The sequence below is a fragment of the Solanum lycopersicum genome, chromosome 2, assembly GCF_036512215.1.
Source record: "Solanum lycopersicum chromosome 2, SLM_r2.1".
NCBI lineage: Eukaryota > Viridiplantae > Streptophyta > Magnoliopsida > Solanales > Solanaceae > Solanum > Solanum lycopersicum.
This window is the reverse complement of record NC_090801.1, coordinates 65551184-65565301: the sequence shown is the minus strand read 5'-3', so window position 1 is coordinate 65565301 and position 14118 is coordinate 65551184. Positions and strand designations below refer to the sequence as shown.

Genomic DNA, 14118 nt, shown 5'->3' with positions numbered 1-14118 from the left:
AATTTCATAATTTAAGCTAATAATTTTAAATCAAATATTTTTTGAAGAAAAGAGTTCTACAGCTATACAAATACCATAACAACTCATTTCCTTATAATATTGTGTCTGAATCTTAATCAATAAAATTCATCTGTATTTATTTTTAAGAACTGAATCTTAATTATTCAGATTTAATTCATTAAGTTTGTTTGTTTTATTTTCTTATAAGTTTTTTAATGAGTATGAATACATCTGAATGAATAAGGTATCTAACACACTATTAACACCATTCAGACTCAAAAATAAAAATTTTATCTTAATTCAACTACATCACAACAACTCATTAAGGTTTTTTTTATTTAATTAATGTTAATTACATGTTTACCGTTATAATTTTTTTTATTCTTACTAACTTAATTTACTTTCATAAATTAATCAATATATTTGAATTGAGAAGCAGTTCACGATATAATATTTAGCACGGTTTCAGAATGTAAGAAAGTATTAATTGTTTGATTGATAACAATAACAAATGTTCATTATAAAATAAAATGTTTTCTTAAACATTATATTACTACTCTATATAAACTATTTTACGTTGCATTATATTAGATTTTCAAAGCTTTTAAAATGCAAAGAATAGTCATATAAATGATGTAACTTAATGTTAAATTATTAATTAAAAAAATCATATTACCTTATTATAATAAAATGTTCAAAATATAATTTTCTATAAAAATAATTACTAAAATGAGGTTTTTTATTATATTTTATTGACACAGCGGTTTATTTCATATGTACATCCAGAGACAGTCCCAATAATCGTTAAGAGACGATCTTAATATTAAGATTTACACATCTACATTTTAATGCATATCTTAATATTCAGTTGTATATTCAGATTCAGACGTTTTAGTCCTAATGAAAACAAATGAGGCCTGAGCAAATATTACACACAAAAAAATCTAGTTCATCAATATATATACGACGCGACAAAAAAGAGTGTGGTTAATTTGTATGGTATATAAGTGAAATTTTCAAAAATGAATTATCAACATTTTAATTGTTCTAATAGTTCGCAAGTGTGTATTTTTGTTTATACAAAAATAGAGAAATTGTATATTAATAATCAGGGATAATGCACAAGTATCCCCTCAACATATGCCCGAAATATCAGAGACACACTTATACTATACTAAGGTTCTTTACCCCCTAAATTTATTTTATTAATAATTTTCTACCTCTTTTTGGCCTACGTGACACTATCTTGTGGGGCTTACGCTGGTTGACTTTTTTACTCAAGCTAGTGCCACGTAAGCCGAAAAGGGGTAGAGAATTACTTTTAAAATAAGTTCAAGGGGGTAATAGGACCTTAGTATAGTATAAGTGTGTTTCTAAAATTTCGTGCATAGATTGAGAGGATACTTAGATTAAGGGGTAGAAAATTACTTTTAAAATAAGTTCAAGAGGGTAATAGGATCTTAGTATAGTATAAGTGTGTTTCTAGAATTTCGTGCATAGATTGAGAGGATACTTAGATTAGGGGGTAGAGAATTACTTTTAAAATAAGTTCAAGGGGGTAATAGGACCTTAGTATAGTATAAGTGTGTTTCTAGAATTTCGTGCATAGATTGAGAGGATACTTATGTGTTTTCCCAATAATCTAACTATTGGTTAGAAAAATCAAATGACACAACTTGTATAATTATATGTTTTACAAATATAAATTATTTGAATAAATAAAACTTTTTGTTTGTATATATCTATGAACTCTATAGGTATATATACATACATACATACATATATATATATATAGAGAGAGAGAGAGAGAGTTTTAAATATATGAAAATATACATATACCTCGCACAATTTGTATATAACTACTCAAATATACAAATTGTAAAATACAAAAATTATTTTATACAACTACTTGATATTGTTCAAATTTGTCATTATTTGATGAATCAGACACAACCTTATCAAATGTTCTGGTTGATTACTATTAGAATCGTCATATTTGGTTGTTCTTTTGTTTTCTCCTTCAACAATTTAAATGTTGCTTGTATTAACATTGTTGATAAATTGCTGCAATGCGATTGCATCATATTTTTTCTTGGATCTCAATTCTTTTATAGATTTGTCTTCTATAATTTGTTTAGATTGGTCCTTCGCCATAGAATAGACCTGAAAAACAATTGAATCATCGATGATAAGAGACCGATTCGGTGCACTCATCACTGACGATGCATGACTAATAATTCGTAAAGATATAGTTCTCTTTCAAAAGAATTTATGAATAGAACAACAACAACAGTGGCAAAAGGAGAAATAGCGGCGCCAACCGTCAGAATAACAATTTTGGTGAATCGCATCATCAAAATGAAATTCATAATAGTGTATAAACGAAAAAAATAATAATAAAAAAAGTTTGAGAAAGATTTGGGCAGCTATATGTAAGATTGAAAAATCAATTAGGAGGGAGATGGTGAATAAATTTTAATAATATATTATTTTGATCAAAATTACTTTTTTCCTTGATTGGAGGATGCATTATTCTAAATTGAATATTTTTAATGTTTAGTAAATTATTTGTATTGTTTTTCTTTAACTTAAAAATATAAATTTCAGTTAACATAATATTCAAGTTTACCTTTTTGTTTTTAATTGTAATTATAATTTTAAATTTTCTCGTATTTGAGTTACACCAAGAACAAAATGTAAAACTAGATAACTTAATTCTAATAACTAGATAATAATATGGTAAAATTATGATGAGGATATAAAAACAGATAAAATCATTATCTTTATAGAGATCAAAATTGATTATTTTTGCTTAAAATGTAAACTCGATTTTGAATTTTACTGTTGGTTTTATTTTTGTAACAATTAATAATAATATATCTTATATTCAACTTAAATAGTACATCTTATAATCTACCTAAATTATAAGTGGTTAGTTGTACATATATTATATATAGTTATATTTTAATGTATGTCTATTTATTTAATTTAATATATTGTAGACGTTAAGCAGTTCTTTGTGTATCATTCAAAATGATAGGTTATAAATGTCAAATAAAATTAAGGTAAATACACATTTATTTATTATGGACTTTGATTTTATTAAATTGTAGTTGATATTGCAATATTTATTTTTTGACAAAGAAAGTCTAATGTATATCTCTTAATTTTGTCGTTTAGAGTGGATAGATCTTTCATTATAAAAGTAATTTGTATATATCCATATTGTTATACAAATGACTCATATATATCCTTTTATATTAATAAAAGTGAAAAAACTTAATTCAAATAATGATAATCAAAGAAGTCAAAAATAATTTATGTACGAATTTTTTTTTGTAAACTTTATACCTACATGATTTTTAAAAAATATTAAAAGTAAAACGTATAAAATTAAAATTATTTTTTTTCACTTTAATTAAATAAAACATGTATATATGCTCTTTTTATAAAAATAATGATATATACGAGCCATTAATATAACAATATAACAAAAACTAAATATCAATTTGAATGACAATTGGTAATTGCTCTAAAGACCCTCGCCCCCGGTTCGTAGAGTTTCCTAAAACCCCATTGTAACTCCGAGAAAATCCTTAAACCCTACACAAGCCTTTTTCCTATCGTTCAGTTTCCATTTGTCCCTTTCAACTCTCTAATGGCTTCTGTAAGAAACAAAATAAACCCACTTCTCTGCAACTTACCGTACGTTCTCACATGGCGAAGATTTGGTTTTCGTACAATCTGCAGTGGTCGTCTTGGCTTTGCGCCGTCCACATCACCGTCAGTGGCCAATACAGATACTCCTGTTGCTCGAACGAAGGTTCTCGAGACATTCACTGAGGAATTTGAGATTGGATCACGCAAAATTACTTTAGAAACTGGAAAGATTGCGAGGTTTGCTAATGGCTCTGTAATTTTAGCCATGGAAGAGACGAAAGTCCTCTCTACTGTCGCTTCATCTAAAGGCGATGCAATTAGTGATTTTTTGCCTCTTACAGTATGTTCACCACATTTCTGAATTCCTATTTTTTTTTTTATTCTCTTAGTATTGCTCACTTGAAAATATGCAACATCATGTAAAAGTAAGAGAGAGACTTTGAATTCAATCTGCATTGTTTTCTAGTTTTCGTAGTATTGACTTCAATCTCTATAACATAGGCATTTTCTGTTCAACATCCCAGTAGCATTTTGGCATTTCATCTGATAAAAATTAAAGCAGCGGTCTTTATAGTACAGACGTCCACAGACAGAAAGACTTGAGTTTCTGCTGCTTTCACGTAATGTTGGTGAAGGAAACTATGTGTTATTGCATACTAGAATTCAAATGCTACAGAAGGCATATATGTGTACAAATCCATGTTTCCTTTTTGCTTTCATTCCTTTTGCACCGTGTTGTTAGTTATTTATTTTCATTATCTGGTCGTGGTCGTAAATTGTTAGCTTTTTTTCATTATCTGGTCGTGGTCGTAAGTGCTGATAATGTTTGCTTCTCTTAGGTTGATTACCAAGAAAAACAATTTGCTCAAAGTGTTATTCCGACTACATACATGAGAAGAGAGGGTGCTCCAAAAGAACGTGAACTTTTATGTGGTCGTCTTATTGATCGACCCATAAGACCACTTTTTCCTCCTGGATTTTACCACGAGGTGCAGGTAAGCTGGTGTCTTTTTATTGCAATTAACTTGATAGTAGTAGTTTGTTTGGCGGCTATAAGCTTCGCTGACTCACATTCTCCCCAGGTAATGGCAAGTGTGCTTTCATCTGACGGGAAACAAGATCCAGATATATTGGCAGCTAATGCATCATCTGCTGCTCTAATGTTGTCAGATATTCCTTGGGGTGGGCCAATTGGAGTAATACGTATTGGAAGGATTTCAGGTCAATTTGTTGTAAATCCAAGCATGGAGGAGGTAATATCTTATATCAGTTGGCATCCTCAGGATAAATTTAGAACGTTAATGCTTTCCAATTTCAGCAAGTTGACTTTCATTCTGGTGGCAGTTACGACCCTGGCATCTTGAGAACTTAGGCCATATCCTTGGGTGCTGTACTTGTTTACACTCTTAACAGAAGATGGTTGAATTAAGTGTAAGAAATGGAGCTTTGGGGCTCATGCAGAAGTTGTAGTTTCTTGATTATATAGCCACTGCTGGGTGTCAATAGTGGATAACTAGCTTAATTTCCAAGAATTTGCATACTAGGCAAACTATTTCTCTTCCATAATATTAGGAAGAACTACATAGTAAGAATATAACAAATGTTGTTGTCACTGATGCCAATTATGTCCACCAGTAATTGCAGTCCTGTCCCTTGATTGAAGTCTTCTTATTGGATGTCATGCAGCTTAGCATCAGTGATCTTAACTTGGTATATGCATGTACGAGGGATAAAACTTTGATGATAGATGTCCAAGCTCGTGAAATATCTGAAAAGGATTTGGAAGCTGCTTTGAGACTTGCTCATCCAGAGGTGAGACATTGCTGGCTATCAATTTGTCACTGCTTCTCCATAACTCCAAACCAATAATTTTGATTTTTTTGAATATTCAGGCTGTTAAGTATCTTGACCCTCAAATTAGACTCGCAGCTAAAGCTGGTAAGCAGAAGAAAGAGTATAAGCTGTCTATGGTATCAGAAAAAACATTTGAAAAGATTCAGAATCTGGCCAAAGAACCTATAGAAGCTGTTTTTACAGACCCTACTTATGGAAAGGTATCTATTTTCTTACTGGAAGATGAATTTAGGAACTTCACTGTTTTTCACTATTCATGTTATATAGTCTATTGATAAAGGCTGCAGGTACCTTCTTTTCACCTCATTAATACTATGTTTTCCATTCTTATTCAGTTCGAGCGTGGAGAAGCTTTGGAAAAAATCACACAGGACGTTAAAAGAGCTCTTGAGGAAGAAGGTGATGAGGAAGGCCTAAAAATTCTACCAAAGACAGTTGATACAGTAAGGAAACAGGTAAGCTTGTAGATGCTGAAGTTTATCTTTTGTGCTTCTGATTTTGAGGTTTTATGTTTACATCATTAATAAACAGAAAATTTTTGTTTCTTCTTTTCCTTTTGTTGATTGCAGAGGATCACATGATCAATGATTGACCTTCTAGGTTATTTCCTCATGCATTTTATCTTTGGCAAACTAATGTGTATTTCCCTCATGATTGGTCAATAGTAGGTTGCATGTGTTTTTTGGCTATATAAGTCCATTAGCAAACATTGACATATTCTAAATAAAGACTTCAATACTTCAGTTACTGCATTTTAAGGACTATTTGTTTGGGCTTCTTTTTACATCCTAAACTAAGGTTTTAGTCTTTTAATTCATTTTGTGATATTAACCTCCTCAAGTTTCTGACAACATCAGGTTGTTCGCAGAAGGATCATTTCTGAAGGGCTTAGAGTGGACGGAAGGTGTCTTGATGAAGTTAGGCCTTTGTACTGTGAAGCTGGTAATTTACCTGTATTACATGGATCTGCAATTTTTTCAAGAGGGGATACTCAGGTCAGTATATTCATTTTTCACTAAGAATACATGATGTACTATGATTAAGGGTTATCATCACTTGCAAATATGCAATCTTGTTGTCATTCATTATCCCTTATGAGATGTTTATACAGGTCCTTTGCACTGTTACCCTTGGAGCACCTGGGGATGCTCAACGTCTGGATTCCCTGGTCGGTCCTTCAAGCAAGCGTTTCATGCTGCATTATAGCTTTCCACCGTTTTGTACAAATGAAGTTGGCAAACGAACTGGCCTGAATAGGCGTGAAGTTGGTCATGGTAAGCCGTTCAGTTCTCAGGTTTATAATATGGTCTGCTCCTGAAGTTAGTGAAAGCTGTAAATGGACCTTAATACTAGATTGTCAATTTGCAGTTGTAACTTGTAATCAACCTCAGTATGTGGAAACATTTATGCCATTTTGTACCAACAACGAGGGAAGAGAAATGTTGATAATGTACTCTCTTCCCTTTCCCATTAACCTTATTTTTCTTGTTTTATTGTTGTTTCCTTGTTTCATGTAAAAACCAAATACTGGCTAAAGGAAAAAAAGAGAAGATCTTATGTCTCTCTCATGCAATATCGTAAAGTAGGGGTTGGGTTTCCTGCATTGTTCTTTATGTTTGATTAATAAATATTTATATCGTCTGGTATAACTGGTTCTAGTTTTTGAGTCTCTGTCCACTTGGATCATCTTTTGGGTTTCTTGGTCTTTCTGTTCATTTGCTACGTAATTTATGTTCGTGGTATCTTTTTCTAATTACGGCATCTCCAGGGTAATTTGTGGATCATTTTCTTGATACTAGATGCTTAATCTTCTACAGGCACTCTTGCTGAAAAGGCTCTGCTTGCTGTATTACCCCCGGAAGATGATTTTCCATACACAGTCCGAATCAATTCTGAAGTCATGGCATCTGATGGCTCGACATCAATGGCAACTGTCTGTGGAGGTAATTTCTCAATTTTCTTGATCTCAAGGTTTTTCAATCTGGAAATATTTGTCAGACGTTTTCACACTTTCATTATGCACTAACGATGATGAAATTTTGAGTGGAAAAATCTCTAAGAAGATTTCTCTAATCTAAGGCTCTGCTTGTAAGTTATAATTCTCCTTTCAAAATGCAAACATCATCTTCCTGTTTATTTGGTTGCTGCAGGCAGCATGGCTTTGATGGATTCTGGCATTCCTGTAAGAGAACATGTAGCAGGTCTGTCGATAGGGCTTGTTAGTGAAGTTGACCCATCAACTGGTGAAATCAAGGATTATCGTTTATTGACTGATATTCTGGTGAGGACTGTTGTTTCAATCTTTTTGAATGTTTGTCTTAGCTCTGTGAAGTTCAGTGAAGGGGACAAAAAAGAGGGAAAGAAGCATCTTCTAATGAATTCTCAAGGGATGAAAAAACAAACAAATTAGTTTCGGTAAATATCGTGTAGGCTTGGTGGTAAAATTTACCTTGTTCAGTATTCCAAATGGATATTAGGATTTGGATCTTTTTTTCAAGACAATAATTGGAAGCTCATAAACTATTGCTCTATACCGGCAGCTGGAGTAGGTTCAATTTATTTGGTCACCTTGAAAGTGTGCTTTAAAGTTGTGAAATCATCCGATCACTAAAGGCCTAGGCTTTAAGAGGTGTATCTTCTATTTAGCCAACACTTGCTTGCATAATTATGATTGTAATATGAAATTCTTGACTTCTCATATGACCTTTTATCTCCTCTTGGATTTCACCAAATATATGAAAACCTGCTATTTCTTGCTTTGGTATAAACTTAGATTCAACTGTTGTGTGTCTCCATTTGGTTCATGTTCTAGCTTGGTCTTGTGTTTTTGCATCCGTTTGACTTGAGAAGCCCCCAGTCTGAACCTTGTCTTTCTGCCTTACTTGCATTGGCATGAATAGATTTTACTTCACACCGGAAGTCCAGAACTATATGCTCATAAAACTTATGTCATTGAAAACTGCAAATCATGTAAACAAGAGTTATCAACTTCAAAACTTTACTTACCATCACCAATTGTATAGTCTATATTACTGCTCTTCCTCTGGCTTATTGGTTTAAGTTATATCCTAAGTTTCTTTTGTCTGAAGCTGGTCTCTATCTTTCTCTAAATTTGGTGCGAGTTTTACTTACCTGATTAAGTAACTCCTCTAGGGTCTGGAGGATCATCTGGGTGACATGGATTTTAAGATTGCTGGTACCCGTAATGGTGTAACGGCCATACAATTAGATATTAAACCTGCTGGAATTCCTTTGGATATCATATGTGAGAGTCTAGATCCTGCACTTAAAGGGAGGCTTCAAATCCTCGAGCACATGGAGCGTGAGATAAGTGCTCCACGTATTCAGGATAACATATATTCTCCTCGGCTAGGTAATTAGCTTCAGTCATTGATCTTATGTTTCTCTAACTCCTTAGTTTCACTTCATTTAACATGTCTCTTTTGATGAATGCTTCAAATACAGTTACGTCAAAATACAGCAATGATGCACTTCGTCGCTTGATTGGTCCTGTTGGTGCTTTGAAGAGGAAAATTGAAGATGAAACAGGTGCAGTCAACAGTTTGCATTAGACTTCTCTGTTACTTTTACCTGGTTACTTTGGGTGATCTTTGACATGAAGGCGTGGTTAATAATATTCTTTTTCATTCCTCTCTTGTGTATGATCATTGATGTAACTCTAATGCCAACTGTTCTTGACTTTCTAAGTAGAATTTTCTTCCCTTCAAACTTGTTGCAGGAATACTTGGTAATATGCTAATTGTAAACCAGTTTTTTCTTTTGCTTCATATTGCTTATACACATTATCGCTTTGCCTTGTTAAGTTTTGTAAAGATATGAAACTTGTGCCCAACTTAGCCTCAAAAGCTGACTCATGAGGGAAGGACTCTAACCTCCCTAACAAATGGATACACACAGAGACACACACATAGAGACAGATAATGTGTATCTTACAGCACTGTATTTTCATATGTAAACACTTTCTAATGGTGTTCTTTCCAGGCCGTAGTTTTCATTTTTAATTTCTCCAGCTGATTCCTTTGTTACTCCTAAGATTGCGTTCATTTCTCCTTGCTGATTCATAATGTAGGTGCACGGATCTCGGTTAGTGATGGAACACTTACTATAATTGCCAAAAATCAGTCGGTGATGGAGAAAGTACAGGAGAAGGTAATTTTGTGTTTCCCTTCTGTTTACTTGCTGTAGGTTAGATGAGAACTGCTTTTGTCACTGTATTCCATTTGGAGAAAAACTGCCTATTATTTTAGCATGTAACATTTTTCCTAAAGATTGAGCACAATCATGTAACTGAAGTAAGGAGAACAGCTAAGACAGAATGGTGAATTAGGTATTTAAAAAAAAAAAGGTTTGTCTTGAAAGTTCCTCAAGTGCTACAGATGTTTCTATACCTTGTTTTTCACTTTACTTTGGCTTCAGTGTTCTTGAAAGCTTCTGAGCCAATCAATTCCATCCTTTGCAATTTACTGCTGACAGGTTGATTTTATAATTGGACGTGAAATTGAGATTGGAGGAGTATATAAAGGTATTGTTGTATCTGTTAAAGAATATGGCGCCTTTGTGGAGTTTAATGGTGGACAACAGGGCCTCTTACATATTTCAGAATTATCACACGACCCGGTAAGTTCTCTTTTTTCCTCCTTCGCTATCAAAACTTTATACTGCCAAGGATCTTAGCAGTTTAAAACTTAATGCTTTTTGAACTCGCTCAGTCATAGTAATTAGTACTCACTCTACAGGAGTCGATATTACCTTACTAATTTGCAACTGCTCACCCGTACCATGCAAATAGAGCTTGAGACTATTTGCAGAAAATAATCATGACCTCCTGTGGCAGTAGATCATTGCTTTCAAGGGCAAGTGTAAAATTTTTCTTTGAAACTTTGAAATTTAACTAGAATATTGCTTGCAGTCTGTGCCATGTTCCTCTCAAATTTTTTTTCTTTCAGCAAAGGTTAATGTCTATTTGTAAAAATTGTGTAAATCATGCATCAATTTATAGTTTCTAAAGCTATGTTAAACGCATAAGTCAAATAGTTAATTTTGTCCTTTCTGTACTTGAGGAACAAAGTTTGAGGCATGGAGGTTTAGGCTAGACTGGCTATTCCTTCCATGTTATCGTTTTGTGATTTATTTGTGTCTTTTTTTTTTTACTTTTAGGTTTCCAGAGTTTCAGATGTGGTATCTGTGGGACAGCAACTTTCTTTAATGTGTATAGGACAGGACGTTCGTGGTAATATTAATTTATCATTAAAAGCCACCCTGCCTAGACCTAAATCTAAGACAGACATTTGTGTTGATGAACCTGTTGCTCCTACTAGTCAAGAGGTTAATGTTTGGGCTGCTATTGAGGATAAATCCAATGAGCAAGAAAACCAAGGTGCTTCTATGGGACCTGTAACTAATGATTCAACTTTGAATTCAGCTACACCAGCAGTTCTAATCCGTAGTGCGGCGGAGTGTGATGAGGAGGAAAAAAGTGATGCTCTGAATTCGAAAAGTGATAATGGATCTCAAAGTGCTTCTAAATCTGAGAAGAAGACAAGGATACCGTCCTCACTTTCAGAATCCGGTTTTTCTTCTAGAAGTGCGAAGAAGTCCAAAAGAAGCAAGGATGCCATTCTTGACCTAATAAGTGATGATGAAAGTGAGCAGAAACATACTCCTGAAGTAGGCCTACATTCTCAAATTGGGTCAGATAAGGATGACGCTACGTCTGAGACCCCTATGAGTGCAAACAAACTAAAGCTTGGTATGAAAGTAACAGCAAAAGTGCATCAAATTCGTGCCCTTGGTTTGGTGCTTGATTTGGGTGGTGGAATTCGTGGAATGTATCGTTTTGAGGTATGTTTGACTTTATTTTCTCAAAGTTCCTCTGTTATTTTCAACTTTTTACATTAATAAGTCTGCTTTATGTGACTCTTGTCATTATCTTGTCCTTGCTTGGCTCGGCAAGTTATTGTTATCACCCTTGCTTTATTTTTATGTTTCTATAGATGAACATTGCTTGCTTTCCATCTTTTCCTTGTTTAGCCATATAGTATTCACAAAAGCCTTAACAAATATTATGATGGTCCCACTAGTTTCTATTATGCATCGTGCCCCTTTTAGATATTCATAATCGAATTTCTTTTGTCTCACCTGGAGATTCTAATTCCAAAGTCAAATGAAATTTTACTTTTTTGGTGTAGTCTGGTATGAAGAAGGACTTTGAGGTGGGTGATGAGCTGCGGGTGAAGTGCTCAAGTTTTTCAACTAAAGGGATTCCAGTATTGTCTTTGGTGAAAGAAGAGTAATTTAAGGCACTATTATACCAAAGTAAAGCATAAAACTGCAGGCTGTAAAAAAATGTCAACTAAGAAATTGACAGGGAATCACAAAACACCGAGATGCTTGAATTTTGTTTCCAAGAGCCTGCATTTCTCAGAGCACACGCAGATCGTTGCTATGAGTTGGATCGTGAGAATAAAGAAAGCAGAAGGCCTCCTAAAATCAGGTAGCCTCCCGGAACAGGGCCTCTGGTCGGTTTTAGTCCTGTGACTGTCACGAATAGCTTCAGTTTTGGTTCGAGTTGAACGTCAATGTAAATCATTCTTTCATGGCTCATGGCTCTTTCCATACTACGGAAACAACTGTGGGTTTGGGGATGTTTTTCTGTTGTGATAGCTAGGTCTCATTTATGTGTTATTTCTTCTCCTGATTACTATACACTTCTGTATGAATACCAAAATCTCACTTTTACACCTTATGCTTGAAAAAGATTTGCAAATGAGAGGTGATATTCGACTTGTCTGTTATGAAAAGTGGACTACTATAGGCTACTTTTAGCTTCTATAATTGTCGACCACTCTGAAAAGAGTTGAGTTGCGGTCAGCGACAAATATAAGATTTTTTATCTACGGTGTTAATCATCTACTCAATAAACAATATTGATTATTGAGTACACAAATAGAGTTAAAGGGTAAATTTGTAAAATACGTTTCTTATTTATAACTTTCTAAAAATCATATGATAATTAATATGACACGAAACTAGTAATAATTATGTAAAGATGACGTGTATAAAGGTTCTTTTGAAAATTTTCAAATTATGGATAGTTGGAAATTGAATTAAAATAGTTATGGAAGGTAAGCTGCGTCTATCTGCGTTTATACTCAAGATATTAATAACATTTACTATTAATCAAAATTGATAATTTTTTGCTAATCAAATCTCACTAGATTTGGAGATTTAAAAACGAGTCACGTTTTGCTCAAGTATGTTGAAATATTAGGGGGTAAAAGAAGTTTTGATTAGTCTAATACTATGATTAAGCTTAACCTTTTATCAATTATTTTTAGAAAAATGATACACTATTAATGAACGGATTTACTTAAATCGATTATGCCACCATTATTATTTTTGTTTCTTGTTTCACCCTTAAATATATCATGTTAGTCAATTTTATGATGTCAATTAAAATGAGTTCAAAAGTGAGTAGAGATAAATTTGAATTTTTGAAAAATTTGAATACGTTAATTTTAGTTTAAATAAAAGTGGAACTCTAAGAGATGAATTGAATAAAGGGTTACTAGCACTTTTGATCACTCAATTATTCATGAATTTCAACTATATCATTATGATATCTGATTAATTATATTTAATCTTCAATTACATGAAATATGCATTTTTGATCCCCTTTGCTTGTGAATATTCACAAAATTTCAAAATTATTTATTATTTTTTTAAGTTTGTATTTGAAGATATTTACTTCTAAAAATAGCCCAAATGTATTTTCTATCTAAAAGGCACCAAAAACACATATTTAAGGTTAGATGTGCTTATTCATAAATCAGCAGAACCAAAGTCAAATTTATCATTAATTGAGGAATCAAAAGTACTATTGTCCCTTAAATAAAAGTAGTTAAAGTACTTTTTATTAATTACCATAAGGATTTCTATTTGGCACCAAAAACATTAGTGTGAAAATATCCTAATAATATGCTTTTTTAAAGAAAAAATAAAATCTAATGTGCCATATATGTATAGAAATCTGATTAAGTTTTTAAATTAGTATATTATAAGATTATTTTTGAAGCCGTCATTTCCAACATAATATTTTCATTCTCCAATACTCAAATTTAAAATCTCAAATTTTATCACAGTTCCAAAATATCATTTTACTGTTCTTTTTTCATGCTCCACTAATGTTCCTTTATCTATTTTGATTTTTTTAGTGTACTCCAAGACTCAAAATAAGTCTTCCATTGTGCTTTTCGTTTCTTTCTTTTAATTAAATTCTTCAATATTCTCCCATTCAAATTTCAACGAGTCTTCTTCTTATTCTTCCTTGTAATAATAATTCATAAAACAATTTCTTTAGAACCATTTTGAGGGGTCTTTGAGGGCCAAAACATCATTTCTATATGTAGGACAAGCCATTCATTAGATGTAGAAACTTCTTCTAGAAAACAACGAAAAAAAGTGAGATAAGAATTATTGCGTATATATTGATCTAGATTCAAATTTGGGCAGACACAAAAATGCTTCCTAATTAATTTAAACAACGTTTTTATTAGAGAGAAGTATTTGAAACATTCATAAACA

At 32.7% G+C, this 14118-nt stretch overlaps 1 protein-coding gene across 1 annotated transcript; it reads left to right on the top strand.

Moving 5' to 3' along the window:
* The first annotated feature begins 3511 nt into the window (after nucleotides 1-3511).
* Nucleotides 3512-12335, top strand: LOC101256146 (polyribonucleotide nucleotidyltransferase 2, mitochondrial). The gene is made up of 16 exons (XM_010317991.4): nucleotides 3512-4000; nucleotides 4500-4655; nucleotides 4743-4913; nucleotides 5347-5472; nucleotides 5553-5714; nucleotides 5850-5969; nucleotides 6372-6509; nucleotides 6626-6788; nucleotides 7332-7457; nucleotides 7665-7795; nucleotides 8668-8887; nucleotides 8980-9063; nucleotides 9605-9684; nucleotides 10009-10152; nucleotides 10693-11376; nucleotides 11724-12335. The coding sequence occupies exons 1-16, from the start codon at nucleotides 3659-3661 to the stop codon at nucleotides 11826-11828; spliced, it is 2952 nt and encodes a 983-aa protein (XP_010316293.1). The 5' UTR covers nucleotides 3512-3658; the 3' UTR covers nucleotides 11829-12335.
* The last annotated feature ends 1783 nt before the right edge of the window (nucleotides 12336-14118 follow it).